The sequence below is a fragment of the Podarcis filfolensis genome (genome assembly GCF_964270895.1).
Source record: "Podarcis filfolensis genome assembly, chromosome: 4".
NCBI lineage: Eukaryota > Metazoa > Chordata > Lepidosauria > Squamata > Lacertidae > Podarcis > Podarcis filfolensis.
In genome coordinates this window covers 98211359-98233158 of record NC_139607.1, presented here as the reverse complement: position 1 = coordinate 98233158, position 21800 = coordinate 98211359, and the positions used below count along the sequence as shown (strand labels likewise).

Below are 21800 nucleotides of genomic sequence, written 5' to 3'. Positions count from 1 at the left end.
CTGAGCTTGAGTCTAGGCTAAGAATTCTAATGAGCTCCTGTGTTCTGATTTGATACATGATGTCCAATCACATAACATTTCAGGATTTGGGCCTCTGCCATTGGCCCTCGAAATCTTGAGTCGTGATTCGCAGTTTAGAAGTTTAGACAGCTAATCACGTTGGGAATGGGAGTGGCCCAGGCTTTCAGGAATGTATATAAGCAGTTGCTTCGCCCCCGTTTCCCAGTTATGTAGTTCAATGAAGGCTCTTGCTGTTCTTGCTGTGTCTTGCCTCGTGGGAACCCACCTATACTTCACTGCTGATGAGGATGGGATGCTAGGCTAGGTATGCAGACCTGGCTAGCTTCCGCAAGCTGAAATCACTGCTGGGCAATGGTCGCCTCAGCCGAGCTGAAATCACTGACTGCAGCCACAAGGCAGATCACACAGAGCAGACGCCTGCCAATCATTACCCCATCATCTCACACAGTGCTGGATTTACGTATAAGCTAAACAAGCTATAGCTTAGGGCCCCACTTTCTTTGGGGCCCACAGAAAATATAAAGGGGAAAAAACTGGATGTACATTTCCAAAATATAAGGTAAAGGTAAAGAGACCCCTGACTATTAGGTCCAGTCGTGACCAACTCTGGGGTTACGGCACTCATCTCGCTTTATTGGCCGAGGGAGCCAGCGTACAGCTTCCAGGTCATGTGGCCAGCATGACTAAGCCGCTTCTGGCAAACCAGAGCAGCACACGGAAACGCCGTTTACTTTCCCGCCAGAGCGGTACCTATTTATCTACTTGCACTTTGACGTGCTTTCGAACTGCTAGGTTGGCAGGAGCTGGGACAGAGCAACGAGAGCTCACCCCGTCGCGGGGATTCGAACCGCCAACCTTCTGATCAGCAAGTCCTAGGCTCTGTGGTTTAACCCACAGCGCCACCCGCGTCCCTAAAATATAAGATAAAAAACACATAAAATAAAACCTACATACAGCAACAGTGTTTTATGTTGTGTAGGCTCCTAGGATGTAAGTCAGGGGCCCCGCCTGCTAGCCTGCTCCCTAAAATATCACTGGTTTCAGTTCAACAATTACTTTGATAAAATGCATATTTTGTTATGTGCATGGACAGGTTGCATGGCAATATGTGCAAATGGCTTTAGATACCTATTAGGTCCATAAATTACCACATAGCATATATTCAACACAAAAAGCAGTGACAATTTGTTGTTGACAAAGGACAGCTGGACATGTAAAGGGCCCCATTGCCTTCAGTATCTCAGGGCCTCATCAAACCTAAATCCGGCACTGGTCTCACATCAAACACTAAATATCCTCAAGCCTTTGCATCCCTCTGCATCCCTCCCTCCCTGTTTTCTTCAAACTTCTGCTGTTGCTTAAAACCAGAGATACATTTATTTGTGGTTTTTTGGTTTAAAATGTTGTATCACCTATACATTTTCATTTTAAAAAATTGTATTACTGTGCTTAGGGATATTGCACATTAAGCAGCATATACGTATTATTGATGGCGATGGTCGCTCAGGTCATCGTCACTCAAAATATATCATCTGGAGATCCTGCTGCCAAGTCACTTAAGGATTTCGCAAGGTACCTCAGAGCAGGTGCACCTGATGCAGTACATCACTCCTTGCGGCTCCAGGTAAGGGTGCCAGCTCTCTCCTGCCTTGTACTTCTTGCTGTTAAATATGCAGGAGACATCCGGATCTGGAAATCAAAACATGAGGGTGTCATGTTCAAAGTGGGGAGGGGAAAAGCAACCAGGAGGTAAAGGTAAAGGGTAAAGGGACCCCTGACCGTTAGAGTTTGGATTTGATATCCCGCTTTATCACTACCCGAAGGAGTCTCAAAGCGGCTAACAATGTCCTTTTCCCTTTCTCCCCCCACAACAAACACTCTGTGAGGTGAGTGGGGCTGAGAGACTTCAGAGAAGTGTGACTGGCCCAAGGTCACCCAGCAGCTGCATGTGGAGGAGCGGGGAAGCAAACCCGGTTCACCAGATTACGAGTCCACCGCTCTTAATCACTACACCACACTGGCATCCCAGTTAGGTCCAGCCGTGACCGACTCTGGGGTTGCGGCACTCATCTCACTTTATTGCCTGATGGGACCGGCGTACAGCTTCCGGGTCATGTGGCCAGCATGACTAAGCCACTTCTGGCGAACCAGAGCAGCGCATGGAAATGCCATTTACCTTCCCGCTGGAGCGGTACCTATTTACTGTATCTACTTGCACTCTGACATGCTTTCGAACTGCTAGGTTGGCAGGAGCAGGGACCAAGCAACGGGAGCTCACCCCGTCGCGGGGATTTGAACTGCCGACCTTCTGATCGGCAAGCCCAAGAGGCTCTGTGGTTTAACCCACAGCGCCACCCGTGTCCCTAATCAGGAGGTAGAATGACCCTAAAACAGGGGTCAGCAACCTTTTTCAGCCGTGGGCCGGTCCACTGTCCCTCAGACCATGTGGGGGCGCAGGACTATATTTGGAAAAAAAATATGAACGAATTCCGATGCCCCACAAATAACCCAGAGATGCATTTTAAATAAAAGCACACATTCTACTCTTGTAAAACAACAACAACAAAATTTTATTTATACCCCGCCCTCCCCAGCCAAGACCGGGCTCAGGGCGGCTAACACCACATATAAAAACAATTGATTAAAATGCAACTTAAAAGCAAGATTAAGTACAACATTAAAATGCAGCCTCATTTCAGTAGAAACTCAAATCCAAAACACCAGGCAGACCCCACAAATAACCCAGAGATGCATTTTAAATAAAAGCACACATTCTGCTCATGTAAAAACACGCTGATTCCCAGACTGTCTGTGGGCCAGATTGAGAAGGCGATTGGGCTGCATCCGGCCCCTGGGCCTTAGGTTGCCTACCCCTGCCCTAAAACAACATGTCCCTCACTGAGTATGGGGGAGCAAGCAACTCATATTTCAGTAAGAGTCTTTATGACCCATGAGGTCTAGAAACTTGCTTTAAAGATGAAAACTGAGATTCTCATAAATTCAGAGCTTGGTTCCCCATGGATAGTCAATCAATCAAGATCCTTTATTAGGCAAACCACACATTATCAAACAGACGCCGTATACAAATTGTGCAAAATACGAACTCAACATAACAAGGTTTGTCCCAGTCATATCTTTGACTCCAGAGAAAACCCATGGATAGTCCTGCTTTGTAGATCGAGCAAAAGTACTGAAATACTTTTATCCATCCCCTTCTCCTTAACATATTATATGGAGAGGGCTGGGGAAAGCTTAAGGATAAACCAGTAGCCTACTGGCCAATTTCCAGTAAGCCTCTTAGCTCTTGCTGGTGGTTGGGTCCCTGTGGCAATTGTTAGATATAAGAACCAGGGCCGTCTTTAGCATATGCGCTGCTGGGGTGCAAAGAACCTTCCAATGCCCCCAAATTTAGTTAATTTCATGCGCACGGTGCCATTGGGAATGACAAGCGCCACCGCTGGCACAGCGTGTCTTTGGTAAATGAGCGCACTAAGTCAAAAGTCCTTTAGCGAAACAATAGGTATACATTTCAGCAATATCTAGGTATATATGTATTCTGTTTTTCTAGCTTGATCAAAATTCATTCTTTTTCCCCCAAAATGTTTTATTGATTTTCACAAAAATTTGAACACACAAACAAATAAACAAACACACATAAATCATAACCTTATTAAAACTAATACAATTAACCTTGTTAAGTGACTTCCTCGTATCCCCCTGGTTGGATTTCAGTGCATATCATTTTAACGGTTTTCCAAATCAATATTCTTATAAAATTAAGTTGATCACTTAACATCTCTCTTTCTTCCCAATTCAGTATTAAACATATTAGTTCATCACATTACATATTTGAATCCTAAGCCTGTCCGGTATTTGCAAGCTTTTTCCAATTAATTTAACTTAACATATTTAACTAAATAGTCATTAAATTTCGTCCATTCTTCCTGGTACTCCTCCTCCTTCTGGTCACGGACTCTTCCAGTCAAGTCAGCTAATAAAGAATTTTGATCAAGCTGACTGGACGACCTAGCTTGATCAAAATTCTTTATTATTTCGTAACAGGTAGATAAGAGCTTAGGCGGCTTCAGCGGCAGGCGCCTGGCACCCCCCCCCCAGAATTTGGCGCCCAGGTGCCCTGCACCCCTTGCACCCCCGGGTAAATACAGCCCTGATAAGAACATAAGAAGAGCCTGCTGGATCAGGCCAAACCCCATCAAGTCCAGCATCCTGTTCTGACAGAGGCCATGCTCGATAACGTCTAACTAACTGAGCTATGCACTGACAAATATGTTGCCGGTGTTTGAGATGTCTCTGTCATGGCCCGTTTTCAGATTAAATTCCCATCGGGAAGTGCTCCTGTTTTCGTCCGGAAGCTGTTTCTGGCAAGGGAATCTTTCAAAGACAAAGGGCCACGAAGTTCCCATTCGCTGTGTACAAGAAAAGGGATGGGTGGAAATTAAGGATGGAAGCCTAATTCCAAAGAGGAGCCTTCAAAATTATGACCTCGAAGATTCCTCCAGATCTGATGAATCGTCGATGTTTTTTACACACCTGTATAAAATTGTAGTCATTTGTAACTTTTTACACTTAAAAAGTTGCTTTTGAATTATGGTGCTGGAGGAGACTCTTGAGAGTCCCATGGACTGCAAGAAGATCAAACTGATCCATTCTTAAGGAAATCAGCCCTGAGTGCTCACTGGAAGGACAGATCCTGCAGCTGAGGCTCCAAGACTTTGGCCACCTCATGAGAAGAGAAGACTCCCTGGAAAAGATCCTGATGTTGGGAAAGATGGAGGGCACAAGGAGAAGGGGACGACGGAGGACGAGATGGTTGGACAGTGTTCTCGAAGCTACCAGCATGAGTTTGACCAAACTGCGGGAGGCAGTGGAAGACAGGAGTGCCTGGCGTGCTCTGGTCCAGGGGGTCATGAAGAGTCGGACATGACTAAACGACTGAACAACACAATACATAAAAAAAATAAATCAGAGTGTCTTCTGTTCACAGGGGATACATAAGAAATGTGTAATAGAAAAAGAAGTATGAAATTAGGTTAAAGGTGTGTGAAAGAAAGTAATAGAAGTGGAAAGAAATTGCAGTTGAGTAGATTGGAAGTCTAACACAAAGGTGGGGTGAGGGGTGGTGGATGGTGATGGGAAAAGGAATTATCTGTGGGACTGAATGTAGGTATGTTTGTATATATTTAAGGATTGTATGAAATGTATGTTTGTATGCTTGTATATTCGCAATATGTGTGTATTTTATAATAAAAAAACAATAATAATAATAAGAAATTGAGATGTATGTAATGAATGAAAAAGAAAAATGAATAAAAAATAATTTAAAAAAGAAATTATTGAGCTGATTTTCACAATCCTATGTGAGGCCAGCGGAATGAATAGCTTCTTAGCAACATTGGGATTATTGGTTTCTTTGCTGAGAGCATTAAGTAGCCTGGAGATAGTCCGATGAAAACGACCAAGGGAAAGTCAGGACGAAAATAAGTATGTCACAGTCTTGCATAAGCTCATCTCTTCTTTTGGAACTAGTTGAAAAGGTGATGACCCTGTTAAAGCTAAACAAGTGTGTGCTGAGCTTGCAGGTTTCGGTTTAAATGCTGCTTAACTCTGCCGAATTTATAGTAAATCAGAAAAGAGCCCGCTGGATCAGGCTAAACCCCATCAAGTCCAGCATTCTGTTCTCACAGTGGCCAACCAGATACCTGGGTAAAACTTGCAAGTAGGATCCGAGCACAACCAACATTCATTTAGTGGATTTCCACGAGTTATTGGGGGGACGGATGTCTCTTGAGTCACTTTCTCAACGCCATGCATCATTTTACAAACTCCTATCATGTTCCTATCAGCTGTCACGGAGAGCTGCTCTGACAGTCCGTGCAGACAACATGGGCCAATGGTTTGATTCACCACAAAGCGGCTTCCTTCTCTGGTATTCGCACAGGCAGATCAGCAAAGGCGGAGATACCCATCTGCGGTTGCACAGACAAGTTGTGGTTGTGTTTCTCATCCAGAAAACAAGTGTTTCCTCCCAGGGTGTGGCCTGCCCTCCAACATTTGTCAGGTGAGCACTTGATTTACATTCTGTGAGCTCCGTAAACACTGTGAATCAGAGGCGGTCTCCCATGAATACAGACCCTCCAAGTGTCCCTATTTTCCAGAGGCGGCTTCTGATTTACAGCAGCCATCCTGGTTTCTGATTTGATCCTGAAATATCCCGCTTTTCCTTAGGACGTCCCTATTTTCATCAGAGAAATGTTGGAGGCTATGGAGTTATGTGACCTCCCCAAGCCGAGGAGATAAGTAACCATACAACTTTCAGAAGACTTCTGAAGGCAGCCCTGTACAGTGGTGCCTTGGTTCTCAAACGCCTTGGTACTCAAACTATTTGGATCTGCCTGCAATAAAACTTCCTGGCGAGTCGTTGTTTTAGCGCTCTCCATCTGTCCAGCTAATTGGGCTAATTGGAAGGAGAATGTAAGCTTACAAGGGGACATGGGAACTTGAACCAGCTTTAGCGACCGGGAGTGAAGAACCAGGGGCTGGTTGCTATTCTAGGCTGATTAATATGTGTGTGACCTTGTGAGATCATTGGAGAAGAATCAAAGTGCTCCTGCGGAGGAGAGTTGGATCTTGGACTCAGGAGATCTGGGCTCAGATCCCACTGAGCAAGACATTTCTCTTTTGATTTCAACGCCGCTGCTACCCGGCAATAAAATGAGAAAAACGTTTAAGCGTGATAGATTTAACCAAATTGCAGTTTTCGATACCCCTGTCGTTGTGGTGTGTGCTCGAGTCACCTGCTCCAAAATGCACGAGGGAGACTCATTCTTTTTTCTTTCTTTTTTTGAAGAATATGTATCGGTTAGGGACGTGGGTGGCGCTGTGGGTTAAACCACCGAGCCTAGGGCTTGCTGATCCGAAGGTCGGCGGTTCAAATCCCCACAACAGGGTGAGCTCCCGTTGCTCTGTCCCTGCTCCTGCCCACCTAGCAGTTCGAAAGCACGTCAAAGTGCAAGTAGATAAATAGGTATCGCTCCGGCGGGAAGGTAAACGACGTTTCCGTGCGCTGCTCTGGTTCACCAGAAGCGGCTTAGTCATGCTGGCCACATCACCCGGAAGCTGTACGCCGGCTCCCTCGGCCAATAAAGCGAGATGAGCGCCGCAACCCCAGAGTCGTCCGCCACTGGACCTAATGGTCAGGGGTCCTTTTACCTTTACCTATGTCTCGGCTGGTTTGCATAGCTGTCAACTTTTCCCTTTTCTTGCAAGGAATCCTATTCGGAATAAGGGAATTTCCCTTTAAAAAAGGGGAAAGTTGACAGCTATGCCCATTTGTGATTCTAGATATCATTTCTTTCCTTGCTTATTTCCTTGAATTATTCCCTTCCTTTCAACCAGAGTCACACTCTCAAGACTCTGTAGCCTCAGCTGGAGAGGTTGGCCGTAGCGCACCTGAATTGGCTGTAGAGAGTCCTGGGTTCGAGGTGTGGGAAAGACCTCTGCTGTCGGCTGGGGGAGATGGGCTTGAGGGATCTCCACTTGGAGAACTACTGCCGGTCAGCTGAGACTCTACTGAGCCAGCTGGACCAATGGTCTCATTCAGTGCAAGGCAGTTTGCTATTTTCTGAATAATCTGACAGCACAAGGCAGTGTCCTATGGGAATACGTAGGATTTAGAGACATCACCTTGCCAACAAAGGTCCATATAGTTAAAGCTCTGGTTTTCCCAGTAGTGATGTATGGAAGTGAGAGCTGGACCATAAAGAAGGCTGATCACGGAAGAATGGATGCTTTTGAATTCTGGTGCTGGAGGAGTCTCTTGAGAGTCCCATAGACTGCAAGAAGATCAAACCTCTCCATTCTGAAGGAAATCAGCCCTGAGTGCTCACTGGAAGGACAGATCCTGAAGCTGAGGCTCCAAGACTTTGGCCACCTCATGAGAAGAGAAGACTCCCTGGAAAAGACCCTGATGTTGGGAAAGATGGAGGGCACAAGGAGAAGGGGACAACAGAGGACGAGATGGTTGGACAGTGTTCTCGAAGCTACCAGTATGAGTTTGACCAAACTGTGGGAGGCAGTGGAAGACAGGAGTGCCTGGCGTGCTCTGGTCCATGGGGTCACAAAGAGTCGGACACGACTAAACGACTAAACAACAACAACAGGATTTTTCTGCTACCGACACAAATCTACTCTGTTTTTCAACTTGACCCCGTCATCTTAATTTGTTCTGCGCAAGTGAGCTACAGAAGTCCAGTTTGCGGCAAAGCCTTGGTGATTCCTCAGAGATGGAAATCTTTACCACACTGTAGAATTTTAATATTCCTTGATGTCAACCAAATCCCTAAATATTTCACTTTATTATGAATATTTCTACCTATTTCTTGTTGAATTTTTTTCTCTATCATATTCTGGTATATTTTTAACTAATAATTTTGTCTTATTTTTGTTAAGTTTGAAACCTGCAACTTGTCCAAACTCTTGTATCTTCTGCTCAAGTGAATTTAATGGGTCTTCTACTGTAATTACTAAATTATCAGGAAATCTTTACCACACTGTTGAAGGGAGCAAAGCGCAATGCACAGCCTATCTCCTCCTGAGCACCCATATTCATTCCAGGTTCTTTTCTTAGGTGCACCTGAGTAAGAAAATGCGTCCATTTCTATAGGTACAACTATGGGTTGGAGCCGATGGTTGGACAGAGAGCAAGGGAATTTAAGCACCTGAAGGCTGCTGTGGTCTCCAGCAGAGCTCTTCAAGCTTGAGTCCCCAGACATGGTCAGACTACAACTCCCATAATCCACAACCGACAATCCACAATCGGACCAAAAATTAGCAAAAGAATGGGATTGTGTTACAGAATATATGAAAGAAACATTGTTCTGGAGTAAGTATATCGGTATGTAACGAATGAAGCTCTGCAGGGTTAAAGAAAGTGAAAAATGGTGCAAAAAGCATAAAGATAGAGGTTTTGTTGTTGTTGTTTAGTCGTTTAGTCGTGTCCGACTCTTCGTGACCCCATGGACCAGAGCACGCCAGGCACCTCTGTCCTCCACTACCTCCCGCAGTTTAGTCAAACTCATGCTGGTAACCTCGAAAACACTATCCAACCATCTCATCCTCTGTCGCCCCCTTCTCCTTGTGCCCTCCATCTTTCCCAGCATCAGTGTCTTCTCCAGGGAGTCTTCTCTTCTCATGAGGTGGCCAAAGTACTGGAGCCTCAGCTTCACGATCTGTCCTTCCAGTGAGCACTCAGGGCTGATTTCATTAAGAATGGATGCATTTGATCTTCTTGCAGTCCATGGGACTCTCAAGAGTCTTCTCCAGCACCATAATTCAAAAGCATCAATTCTTCGGCGATCAGCCTAATTTACATCAAACAATTTAGAAAGATTAAAAATTTTGAGGTCTCAGAACAAAGGGAGGAAGTCAATATGTATATGTAATGATTAGTATGATGATATGGTTTTCTTTGTAGATGTGTGTTCCTTTTTGTGTGTGTTTGTTTTTGGTTTTTTGTCTTTTCTTGTTTGTACTGCTTTGTTTTGGACTTTATGTTTCTAATTTTTGTTGTAATTTTGCATTGAAAATAATAATAAAAAAAATTTTTTTAATCCACAACCGACTTGCATGATGGGGTTTGTAGTTGAACACCTGGGAGGCTACAGGTTGAAGAAAGCTGGTCTAGAGGATGTAAAATGGTATCTGCAGGACTTAAAGGGAGCAAGAATCATCAAACTGTAGAGTTGGAACACATGTGGCGATGTAGAAGCCGCACCACCACAATAACAACCAAGAATACAGATACTCTCACACTTAGCCCAGGTCACTGTGGGCCTCAGCATAAAAGCCAGAATAAGCTTTTTACGTTCTATGATTTCCCGGAGATACAACGCTCCTGGCGACTCATGCAAGTGAGCCAAGCCGCATAGTCCTGCGCCACAAATGAAGGAAGGAAAACCCGAGAAAGGCAAGGCCACACAATCTGATCTGACCAGGAGGCGAACCTCATCTCTTTCAGCTTTTGCCTTCTGGAAGAAGGTCCAGGGTTATAAAGACAAGGACTAGCCGCCTGAGATACAGTTTCTATCCAAATGTGATTTTGGTTTTAAACGCAGTGTAAGGTAGTCTTTATGTGAGTATATTACATTCAGTTATGGGGTATTAGAGTTTTTAGGGGCTAACCAGGCTAGGAGAGCTGGGATAGCAGGCTTGTGGGTTTTTGAATGTCTTATGTAGATTTTTTCAATTTTGTTGTTCTGTATGGGACAATGACAATAAAGATTATCGTATCATCTCTCTTTTGTCAGTTTAATTTTCATTGCCCGCTGGCCCCCACCCCACAACAAACAAGCTGACTCAACTGAACGACCATTTTTATGATGCGTCTTCCCTCTTAGCAAGGTAATATGGGCATCTCAGCTACAAAAATCTGCACCCTGTTGAGCTGATGCAAAACAGATTCCTCCTGTAAGTGAGTCAGTTCACATACTGCCAGGGCGGGGGAGAGAGAAGGAAATCCCAGAGGACTGCAGGAAGGGCAATCATGTCAGCAAGTCCTCAGTGGGAATCTCTTTCAGATCCTGCCCATTAAATCTTTCCATTTAGATTGGAACATACATAGCAAAATAACACAACATCCTTCCTTTAAGTCTGCATTTAATCATAGAATTATGGTTGAAAGAATCAAAGAATCTTAGAGATGGAAGCGTCCCAATGGTCATCTAGTCCAACCCCCGCAATCCAGGAATCTCAGCTAAAGCATCCATGGCAGATGACTGTCCAATCTCTGCTTAAAAACCCCCAAGGAAGGAGAATCACCACCAATTGTGGGAGTCTGTTCACTGCCAAACAGCTCTTTCTGTCAGAAAGTTTCCCCCCGAATTAGTCACAATCTCCTTTCTTGAGACTTGAAGCCATGGGTTCAAGTCCTACCCGCCAGAGCAGGAGAAAACAAGCATGCTCCCTCTTCCATGTGACAGCCCTTAGTGCATTTCCTCATATCTCCTCTCAGTCTCCTCTTTTACGGGCTAAACATACGCAGCTCCTTCAACCGTTCCTCACCAGGCTTACTTTCCAGACCTTTGGTCGCCCACCTCTGCACACCTTCCAGCTTGTGAACATCCTTCTTAAATTGTGGTACCCGGAATTGGACACAGTATTCCAGGTGGGGTCTGACCAAGGCAGAAGAGAGGTAGACTATTCTGCTTTGGTGAGAAAGGGATGGCTAGCAGCCATCGATAGCCTTCTCCTCCTCCACAAATTTCTCTAGAGCAGGGGCCAGCAAACTTTTTCAGCAGGGGGCTGGTCCACAGTCCCTCAGACCATGTGAGGGGCTGGACTATATTTTGGAAAAAATATATGAATGAATTCCTATGCCCCACAAATAACCCAGAGATGCATTTTAAATAAAAGCACACGTTCTACTCATGTAAAAATGCGCTGATTCCTGGACCGTCCGCAGGCCAGATTTAGAAGGCGATTGGGCTGGATCTGGCCCCCGGGGCCTTAGTTTGCTACCCATGCTCTAGAGCAGGCATAGGCAAACTCCAACCCCACCAGATGTTTGGGACTACAATTCCCATCATCCCTAGCTAACAGGACCAGTGGTCAGGGATGATGGGAATTGTAGTCATCTGGAGGGCCAGAGTTTGCCTATGCCTACTCTAGAGACATTCCCCCATTCATCGTTGCAACAGCATCACCTCTGCTACAAATTGGGAACCAAGACTGAGATGGAAAGAGCAATTTGATTGAATCCGGTTGCATGAGATCTGACACAGGATGGCTGGTGCGCTTCTGGCAGCGCTGTTGCAAAGGTGAGCAAAAAAAGTCTCATGCACGTGGCTCAAATAGGGCACAATCCGCCCAGAGAATCTCCCTAGCGCAAGCCCCAACTAAAAGGAAAGGGGCCCAAGGAAGAACATCCAAACGGGTCTCGCATCAGAGGCACCCCCAGTCGATCATCGTGCTGTAGGAGTATTATAGAAACAGGTCAAGCCACCTCCTGCTGACTTTATCTCCCTTTGCACCGGCTAGACGCAAATATCATAACAGACGCAAATCTAAACATCTTGACAATATTCGCGCAGTCAAAATTGGCACACTGAATGCCCAGGTTTATTTATTATTATTATTTATTTCTTGCATTCATCCCCAAGGTAGCTGACAGGGTTCCCTCTCCCTATCTAATCCTCACAGCAACTCTGCGAGGTAGGATAGGCTGAGAGGGACTGTGACTGGACCCCCCCCTTCAGGTCACCCAGTGAACTTCATAGCCAGGTGGGGACATAGCTGTCAACTTACAGATTTGAAAATAAGGGACCAGCAGCCTCGAAAATAAGGGATCAGCAGCCAAAATAAGGGATTTTCCAGGCACAGGTATGTTCAACTTCTGAGCGCTTCTGAGCCAAAGGCAGAAAGCCCAGCCAGCAGCCAAATGAAGCCTCATCAATAAGGGACAGCAGCGGGACATGGCGCTGGGATAAGGGACTGTCCCGCCAAATAAGGGACGCTTGACAGCTATGGGTGGGGATTCAAACCCTGGTCTCTGCCAGGTCCTTGCCTGTCACTCTAACCACTGCACCACACAGCCTCCTTCAGCCAACAGATCCTCCACCTCCCCATCCATTCACCTGGACCTTTCTATCGTTTTTGTTTAAGCCTTTCCATCGCAGTTTACTTACCGGCATCAGTTTCCAGAGTTAAATAAAGGAGCAAGCATCCCAGGCCAAAAATAATCTCTTGGACTTCTGCAACCATTCTTCTGCTCAAGATGCGATGCCAGGAGAGAGGGAGGGAAAGAAGAGAAAAAATGTAGATGTATCCCGATATCTATCTATCTATCTATCTATCTATCTCTCTCTCTCTCTCTCTCTCTCTCTCTCTCTATCTATCTATCTATCTGCCTCTCTTTGGAGAGTTTCTGGGCACCGGGATCAGAGAGAGCAGAGAGCAGAATCGTCAGATTTCAGATGTCTTCTTGGCCATCCACCTGGGAGAACTAAGGTGGTCCTTGCCGGCAGAACCAGGTGCTCTGGGCTCAGCAATAATGCCTCCTTCAGGGAAAGCAAAGAACCACTGGAGCACAATTTCTAAAAAATCAGCCTTTAAAAACCTCTCTCTTCTCTCCCCCCCCCTCCCAAGTTTTCTTAAGCAAAGCAGCGGGAGGGGCTGAAATCCGGAAAACTTTAACTCCTTCATTTCTGAGACTTCCCTTTCTTTCTTTCTTTCTTTCTTTCTTTCTTTCTTTCTTTCTTTCTTTGGATTCTTCGCTCGTTAAATGCCAACAACTATTCAGATGTTTCCATCCTCTCCTCCCTCGTGAGAAGAAACTTGGGAGATGAAGGAAATAGTCCAGCTGGTCTATCTGTACCTTTTGAGGAAGCATCTCAGTCACGTTGCCGGAACGTTCTGTGATGATGATAATACTTATGATGACAATTGCCAAAGCATCTGGAAACACCTTAACTTAGAGCAGTGGTTCCTAATCTTTTTTGCCGGGGGGGAGGGGGGGGGCTGCCCCCTATTTGCTTCCATAAACTCATTCCCAATGCCTGCTAGAAAAAGCATCATTCAGAACCACTGTTTGCATGACCCACGAAGGAATATGAGAACACAACTAAATTAAAAGGAGTAACAATTAACTGTGCATGTATTCAAAATCCAACAAAAACTATTAAATTTAATTACTGTATTTTTCCATGTATAACACCCCCCCCCCGTGTATATGATGTCCCCTCTTTTTTTGGGGGGGGGGTTGCCCACATTTCCTGAGCTTTTTTTCAGGGCGGGGATTGCCTGGACTTGTTGAACATGGGGGGGGGGTTGAAAATATACATTTTTTAAAAAAACCAGAAGCATTTTTATTTGGTATTATAGGTCAGGACATTAATAGGCAAGATGTTAAATTGTTTTTATATGCAACAACTGCGGCAAGAGTATTGTTAGCCCAGAAATGGAAACAAGAAGAAATTCCGACGAAAGAAGAATGGCAGACGAAATTAATGGACTATGCAGAATTGGACAAAATGACAGGAAGGATTCCAAACCTGTGAGACCAGAGATTGGAAGAAGTATATGAACTATTTGAAAAGCAACTGTAATCAACAAATAACGCTAGTAGGACTACAAGAAGTTTTGTAAGGAGGAATATTCAAAGTGTTACAAAATAGAAAAAGATAGAGATATTGGTTGTGACTTCAAAATGTAATAGGGAAGATAAGAAATGCATACTGAGAGATTAGATTGGAAAATTTTCAGACAGGATTGATGGAAGTCAAAAATTTGAATAAGATGTAAAAGTATGTTTAATTACTGTTGAAAATGATATGTTAAAAAAAACTAATAAAAATTATATATATATATATATATATATATATATATATATATAATCACTCATCCGCAGGACCTCCACAGCCAAACGCATGCACATTGATGCAGCCACCAATTGTCTGCATGTTCTCCAAAAGCAAGCGCCAATCGCCGCCCCATTGCCGCAGCAGCCAATAGCCGGCGCACCCACCAATCACCCGCAAAAACGCCACTGACGATCATCTGCTCGCGGCAGCCACCAATCACCCGTCCCACCTCTCCACCATCCGTGTATAAGACGACCCCCAAATTTTTGCATAATTTTAAAATAAAATAACCTCGTCTTACACATGGGAAAATACGGTAATTCAACAAAATCCACTGATATTCATTTACATCTTCGCTGCCACCCGCAGTGCCACCCCCTTGCCTCTTAAAGGTAAAGGGACCCCTGACCGTTAGGTCCAGTCATGGACGACTCTGGGGTTGCGGCGCTCATCTCGCTTTACTGGCCGAGGGAGCCGGCGTACAGCTTCCGGGTCATGTGGCCAGCATGACTTAGCCGCTTCTGGCGAACTAGAGCAGCGCACGGAAACGCCCTTTACCTTCCCGCTGGAGCGGTACCTATTTATCTACTTGCACTTTGACGTGCTTTCGAACTGCTAGGTGGGCAGGAGCTGGGACTGAGCAACGGGAGCTCACCCCGTCGCGGGGATTCGAACCGCCGACCTTCCGATCGGCAAGTCCTAGGCTCTGTGGTTTAACCCACCTGCGTCCCTTGCCTCTTAGCAGCCACTAAAAATCCCCTGTCCCTAGGGAGCGGTACCACCCACTTTCAGAACCACTGAGCTAGATGCTCTTTGAGGTCGCTTCCAGGTCTACGATTATACGAAGGAGGGACTGCATCTGCTCCAGCCTCCCTTATCTCTCACATCTTTGCAGTTTCTTAATTGGAACAAGCACAAGGGTAGCATGTGGGGCCAATTCAGACGGGCCCTGAGGACCACCCCGCAGCGAATTGAAGTTGTGCAACAGCTCGGCTCCTTTGATGGTGAACCTGTCACTTTGAAAAGATCTGCATCGACCTTGAACCCAGGATGGTTTTGGCAGCCGCTCTGGGTTCCTTGTTCCTCAGGCAGTACTCCTTGCTGTAATGATTACGGGTTCAGGATCCGCAGCGTGTGACTGGCACACTCCCTCCCCAGATTCCAGCCCCCACCCTGCCCCACCTAGACGAGGCTGGGCAAGAGGCCAGCAAAAAGAGGTTAGATTCGCAGGCGATGCTCCCATTGCCAAACGCTCTGGCCTGAGACAGCCACTTGGTCCTAAGGTGAATCTGTAGATTTCAGTATTTCTCGGTTTCTCGTTCTTCCAGTCTTAAATTCAGTTCTCTCCATTCTGCGTTTTGGAGGGGAAGAGAAGAGCCCTCGTGAAAACCCACCAGCATTTTGTTGTTGTTGTTGTTTAGTCATTTAGTTGCGTCTGACTCTTCCTGACCCCATGGACCAGAGCACGCCAGGTACTCCTGTCTCCCACTGCCTCCCGCAGTTTGGTCAGACTCATGCTGGTAGCTTCGAGAACACTGTCCAACCATCTCATCCTCTGTTGTCCCCTTCTCCTTGTGCCCTCCATCTTTCCCAACATCAGGGTCTTTTCCAGGGAGTCTTCTCTTCTCATGAGGTGGCCAAAGTATTGGAGCCTCAGCTTCAGGATCTGTCCTTCCAGTGAGCCCTCAGGGCTGATTTCCTTCAGAATGGATCGGTTTGATCTTCTTGCAGTCCATGGGACTCTCAAGAGTCTCCTCCAGCACCATAATTCAAAAGCATCAATTCTTCGGCGATCAGCCTTCTTTATGGTCCAGCTCTCACTTCCATACATCACTACTGAGAAAACCATAGCTTTAACAATATGGACCTTTGTCGGCAAGGTGATGTCTCTGCTTTTTAAGATGCTGTCTAGGTTTGTCATTGCTTTTCTCCCAAGAAGCAGGCGTCTTAATTTCATGACTGCTGTCACCATCTGCAGTGATCATGGAACCCAAGAAAGCAAAATCTCTCACTGCCTCCATTTCTTTCCCTTCTATTTGCCAGGAGGTGATGGGACCAATGGCCATGATCTTAGTTTTTTTGATGTTGAGCTTCAGACCATATTTTGCGCTCTCCTCTTTCACCCTCATTAAAAGGTTCTTTAATTTCTTCTCACTTTCTGCCATCAAGGTTGTGTCATCTGCATATCTGAGATTGTTGATAACCCCTTCATGGATCACTGCCTTGCCGTGGCGAAGGGGCTTGAATAACTCAGAGAAGCTATGAGCTATGCCATGCAGGGCCACCCAAGATGGACAGGTCATAGTGGAGAGTTTTGACCAAACGTGATCCACCTGGAGCAGGAACCGGCAAGCCACTCCAGTATCCCTGCCAAGAAAACTCCATGGACAAAGACAACAGGCCACCAGCATTTTAGCGAAAATTTATTCCAATCTTCTCACGTTCACATGCAATATTGCAAAAAAAAATGCAAACCGATTTCCCCAAACATAATGCATTTCTGCAATGATATTTCCCCTCGTACATTCATTTTTACGTACCCTTTACCCCACTGTGTGCATTTCAGTACACACTGCTTGGCTGGCAAACTGCATTGCAAAATTCAGAGGAGTGCAATTTTTCGGAGGACGGCTGTGTTTTGGTTCACCTGTTGTTTCAGAAAATGTGAACTGTGTAGGTTTGCCTCATTCCCTCTGGCCTTTTTAAAATTCTAATTACATTGTAAACCACCTAAGGAACTTTGTTTAGTAGTCAGGATATAAATACTGTAGATCAAATAATGTGTTTTTCCTCCAATGTTTTTTCCCCATTGGTTTTTATAATGCTTTCTTTATGTTTATCCATTTCCATGCTGTGTGGTTTTACTTTATGCTGGCTTATGACTTTTCATGCATTTTGTAATGAGGTGTGGTTTTTTTAAAAAAACCAACAACACTGAGTTGTGTTTATGCATTTTGTTTTTTGTTTTTTTGTAAAAGCCCCCAAGAGACTCTGGCTGATGGGCAGCCTTGAAATTTAATAAATCAATAAACTCAGGATAATGGTGGCTTATAATGAGCATCCCCTTGCCAACAAAGGTCCGTCTAGTTAAAGCCATGGTTTTCCCAGTAGTGATGTATGGAAGTGAGAGCTGGACCATAAAGAAGGCTGATGGCCGAAGAATGGATGCTTTTGAATTCTGGTGCTGGAGGAGACTCTTGAGAGTCCCATGGACTGCAAGAAGATCAAACCTCTCCATTCTGAAGGAAATCAGCCCTGAGGGCTCACTGGAAGGACAGATCCTGAAGCTGAGGCTCCAATACTTTGGCCACCTCATGAGAAGAGAAGACTCCCTGGAAAAGACCCTGATGCTGGGAAAGATGGAGGGTACAAGGAGAAGGGGCCGACAGAGGACGAGATGGTTGGGCAGTGTTCTCGAAGCTACAAACATGAGTCTGACCAAACTGTGGGAGGCAGTGGAAGACACGAGTGCCTGGTATGCTCTGGTCCATGGGGTCACGAAGAGTCGGACACGACTAAAGGACTAAACAACAAACAATACTGAGCCAGACCAATAGCTCTAGGTCTAGCTCAGAGCTTTAAGAGCATCAGAGCATAGCTATCTTGACTAGTAGCCATTGTTTACAACAATTGGCAGTGGCTCTCACTCTTTCAGGTGAGGGTATTTGCAAAGAAGGAGTTTCACCACTAAGCCTTGTGCATGATGGTGTTGAACACTAGACAGAACACTAAAGGAAAAGGAAATTTGGAGGGAACAGGATACCAGTTAAGGCACCAATTCTGCACCATGCCATTCGGAACAGTGTTGCAAGTTTGCTTATCAGATTAATCAGCCAAAGCTTTAGTTAACTAGCAGAGACCCATTTTAATTAGTTTGGGGTAATTTTAATCTACGAAGAGCAGTTTTAATCAGGAAGGGCTGATTCCAACTGAGCTTTCATCCTTTTTTTGGTTTTGATGCGCAACTTCAATGAGGAATAGGGGTGGCGATAAGATATTGCAGAGGTCTTTTCACCTGCCAAGAATGTGTGGTAGGCTTTTCGACTGATCAAATTGCAAGTTGTGGCACTCCCTTCAATAGTACAGAAGGTGGCTTCTCTTGTTGAAGACAGGTAAATGCAATTGTCAAGGACAAAAACGGGATCTGGCCAGATTTACAGCTTTGTTTTTCACCCGATGCTTTAATCCTCAATATGCAGAATGTGTTTGGAAACAGACAGACAGATGTCTTTCTTCACAACTGTCCACCAGGCTGTTCCTTTCATGGGGTGAACCTGCAGCATAGCTGTCAACGTTTCCCTTTTTTAAAGGGAAATTCCCTTATTCCAAATAGGATTCCTCGCAAGAAAAGGGAAAATTTGACAGCTATGACCTGCAGAGAAAGCAAAAGGAAGAGTAGGAAAACAGAATTCAGTGGTGAAAATGCTCCAAACTAAACATAATACCACCCAATGTCTGAAACGTTTATTTATTTTGATTTAATATATATTTTGCATGGCAATTAGCACCATAATCCTGTTGATGTCTATTCAGAAGGCAAGTCCTATTAAATGCTACGGGGCTTACTCCCAGGTAAGTAGAGCTAGGGTGCATTCTTAGGTGATAAATTTCAACTTCAGTTAGAAGAATAATAAGAATAACAGTCAAAACAGTTTTGTACAGATGGCCTCATGTGATCCGGCAGATTTTGGTTCTCTACTTTTACAGTGGTACCTCGGGTTACATACGCTTCAGGTTACAGACTCCGCTAACCCAGAAATAGTACCTTGGGTTAAGAACTATGCTTCAGGATGAGAACAGAAATTGTGCTCCGGCGGCGCGGCAGCAGCAGGAGGCCCCATTAGCTAACGTGGTGCTTCAGGTTAAGAATAGTTTCAGGTTAAGAACAAATTAAGTACTTAACCCGAGGTACCACTGTATAACTTAGGGCCTCTCTAGAACTCATCCCCCCTATTGTGGATTCATAATGATTTGTGCTCTTTATGCTCTTGGAGTGATCACACACCATCTTATTTGCAATCAGTGCTTATCCCCCGGCTGAAATCCCGCACCTTTTTTCGCCACAAATGTTCCGGTTTATTTTTGCCCGGCTTTCGTTGCTCTAGAGCCCTCCAATGTGCGGAATTGTGCTCGCATAGGGGAAGCAACGCGGAACAAAACTCAAGCAGAATAAACCCACTGCTACTATTGCGTCAAGAACATGTTGCGAAATGCACCCCCAATAAAATACCAGTCTGGAGGGGCCCTGGAGAGAAGGTTGGATCCAGACTAATGGTCCAAATGGACTAATGGTCCAAACCATGCCTAGGACCCACGTACCTACGGGACCACCTCTCCTGGTCTGCCCCGCGGAGGACCTTAAGGTCCACAAATGACAACACTTTGGAGGTCCCGAGTCTCAAGGAGGTTAGATTGGTCTCAACTAGGGCCAGGGCCTTTTCAGTACTGGCCCCGACTTGGTGGAACACTCTGTCACAAGAGACCAGGGCCCTGCGGGACTTGATATCTTTCCGCAGGGCCTGCAAGACAGAGCTGTTCTGCTTGGCCTTTGGTTTGGACTCAGTCTGACCCTTATGTCTCCCTCCCCTTATGGTTTTGATCTATGGGCTATTATTAAAATGAAGCTGCATTTTAAATTGTATTTTTAACCTGTATTTTAAATTGTTTCCCCCCCTATTATGTTTTTATTGTAATTTTACTGGTGTTAGCCGCCCTCCATGGACAGCGGTGAGTCCAAAATGACTCCCAGGCTGTGCACCTGGTCCTTTAAAGCCCTGGTTTACGGCTTTCAAGGTCAGCACCAACACTTCGAATTTTGCTCAGAAATGTACAGGGAACCAATGTAGGTCTTTCAAGACCGGTGTTATGTGGTCTCGGCAGCCACTCCCAGTCACGAGTGTAGCTGCTGCATTCTTGATTAGTTGTAGTTTCTGGGTCACCTTCAAAGGTAGCCCCACGTTGAGCGCATTGCAGTAGTCCAAGCGGGAGATAACCAGAGCATGCACCACTCTGGCGAGACAGTCTGCGGGCAGGGAGGGTCTCATCCTGCATACCAGATGGAGCTGGAAGACAGCCATCCTGGACACAGAATTGACCTGCGCCTCCATGGACATACCAGCTATGAGACAGCATAGCCAGTCTGACGGGCGCTAAATACCACCTCAACACCATCCTGTTCGACAGCTGAATGGACTGCTTTGAAAGATAGTGGACTTTCCTTCATGGAAGGTATCTAAGCATCAGTCATGGATGCTTTAGCTGTGATGCCTGCATTGCAGGAGGTTGGTCTGGATGACCCTTGGGGTCCCTTCCAAGCCTACAATGCTATATTTATTTTTATTTTTATTTTTATTTTTATTTTCCAATTTCAATTTTTTATTTTGTTTGCAACATAGTCCACAACAACTCATACGTACAAACAAACCCACCTCCATTGACAATTGAATTATCAAAATTAAACTCCTATCCCCTTACACAAAGAAGACATAACAAAATGATGAGTTGCGCAGAGTTGGCTAAATTGACATACAAATTGCCGGACAAGGACAACTGTGACTTTAAGGAAGAATGGGAGCTTTTTACAATTTATCTAAAAAGACAACAAAATGAATTGGGCTCCTTGGCAGGTTTTGAATAAACATATACAAATTTATTGGTTGATAACATGGTAGATTGATAATGTAAGGATATGTATAATTTTATAACATGCAGAGAATAATATGTGCTGAGAAATCAGAAGGAGGAGCTAAGGGAAGGAGGGTTTGAAGGGGGTGGGGGAAAAGGGGGGAAATAATGAATATGACATGTTTTGATAATTTGTTATGTTGAAATTGTTAATAAAAACTTTTTTTAAAAAAAGAAAAGAAAACATAACATAACATAAAAATAAACGACTTCCTTTATTCTGTAAATGGCCTCCTTATTTCCTTCTTGTGTACTGTTTCTTTTATATGCGATTATTACCATTTTTCCTAATTATGACTTCAAAAACTGCAAAGTCTCCTATAGAAATTAATCGAAACAAGTCCAGGTGTATATTCTGGGGCACTGTTTGGTAAAGTATTCTCTGCAGGTTGGTGCTGTTAGCAGAAGGCAAACTGAGTTCGGTGGGCAATACCCCTGTTTGCTGTAATGCAGGGACGTCCAACTCCCAAGAGACTGCAATCTATAAAAAACTGGCTGTGATCTATCCATTGGGTTTTTTTTCCAGCTTTTTTAAGGGACCAAGTCTAAATTGTCAACCTTTTTTTAGGGGTGCAGGTCAAAGTTTTTGCCCTTTTTTTAGGGGGGACAGCTGATACTTCTGCCACTTTTGGGGGGGCGGGCTGCAACATAAAATCAATAAAAATAAGTCACCCCACCAGCAGAAACTGCGTCTTCCATTCTTGAAATCGTGCACGGATA

The 21800-nt window shown here is 44.9% G+C and overlaps 1 protein-coding gene across 1 annotated transcript in view; it reads right to left on the bottom strand.

The window, feature by feature from the left end:
* The window catches only part of CHRDL2 (chordin like 2), a 41273-nt gene extending 28365 nt beyond the window's left edge, over positions 1–12908 (bottom strand). The window contains exons 1-2 of the mRNA XM_083610016.1: positions 12723–12908; positions 1598–1710 (exon numbers count right to left, since the gene is read on the bottom strand). Coding sequence (XP_083466142.1) covers positions 1598–1710; positions 12723–12798 — 189 coding nt within the window. The 5' untranslated portion in view covers positions 12799–12908. The remainder of the gene's footprint in view (positions 1–1597; positions 1711–12722) is intronic.
* Between the last annotated feature and the right edge of the window lie 8892 nt (positions 12909–21800).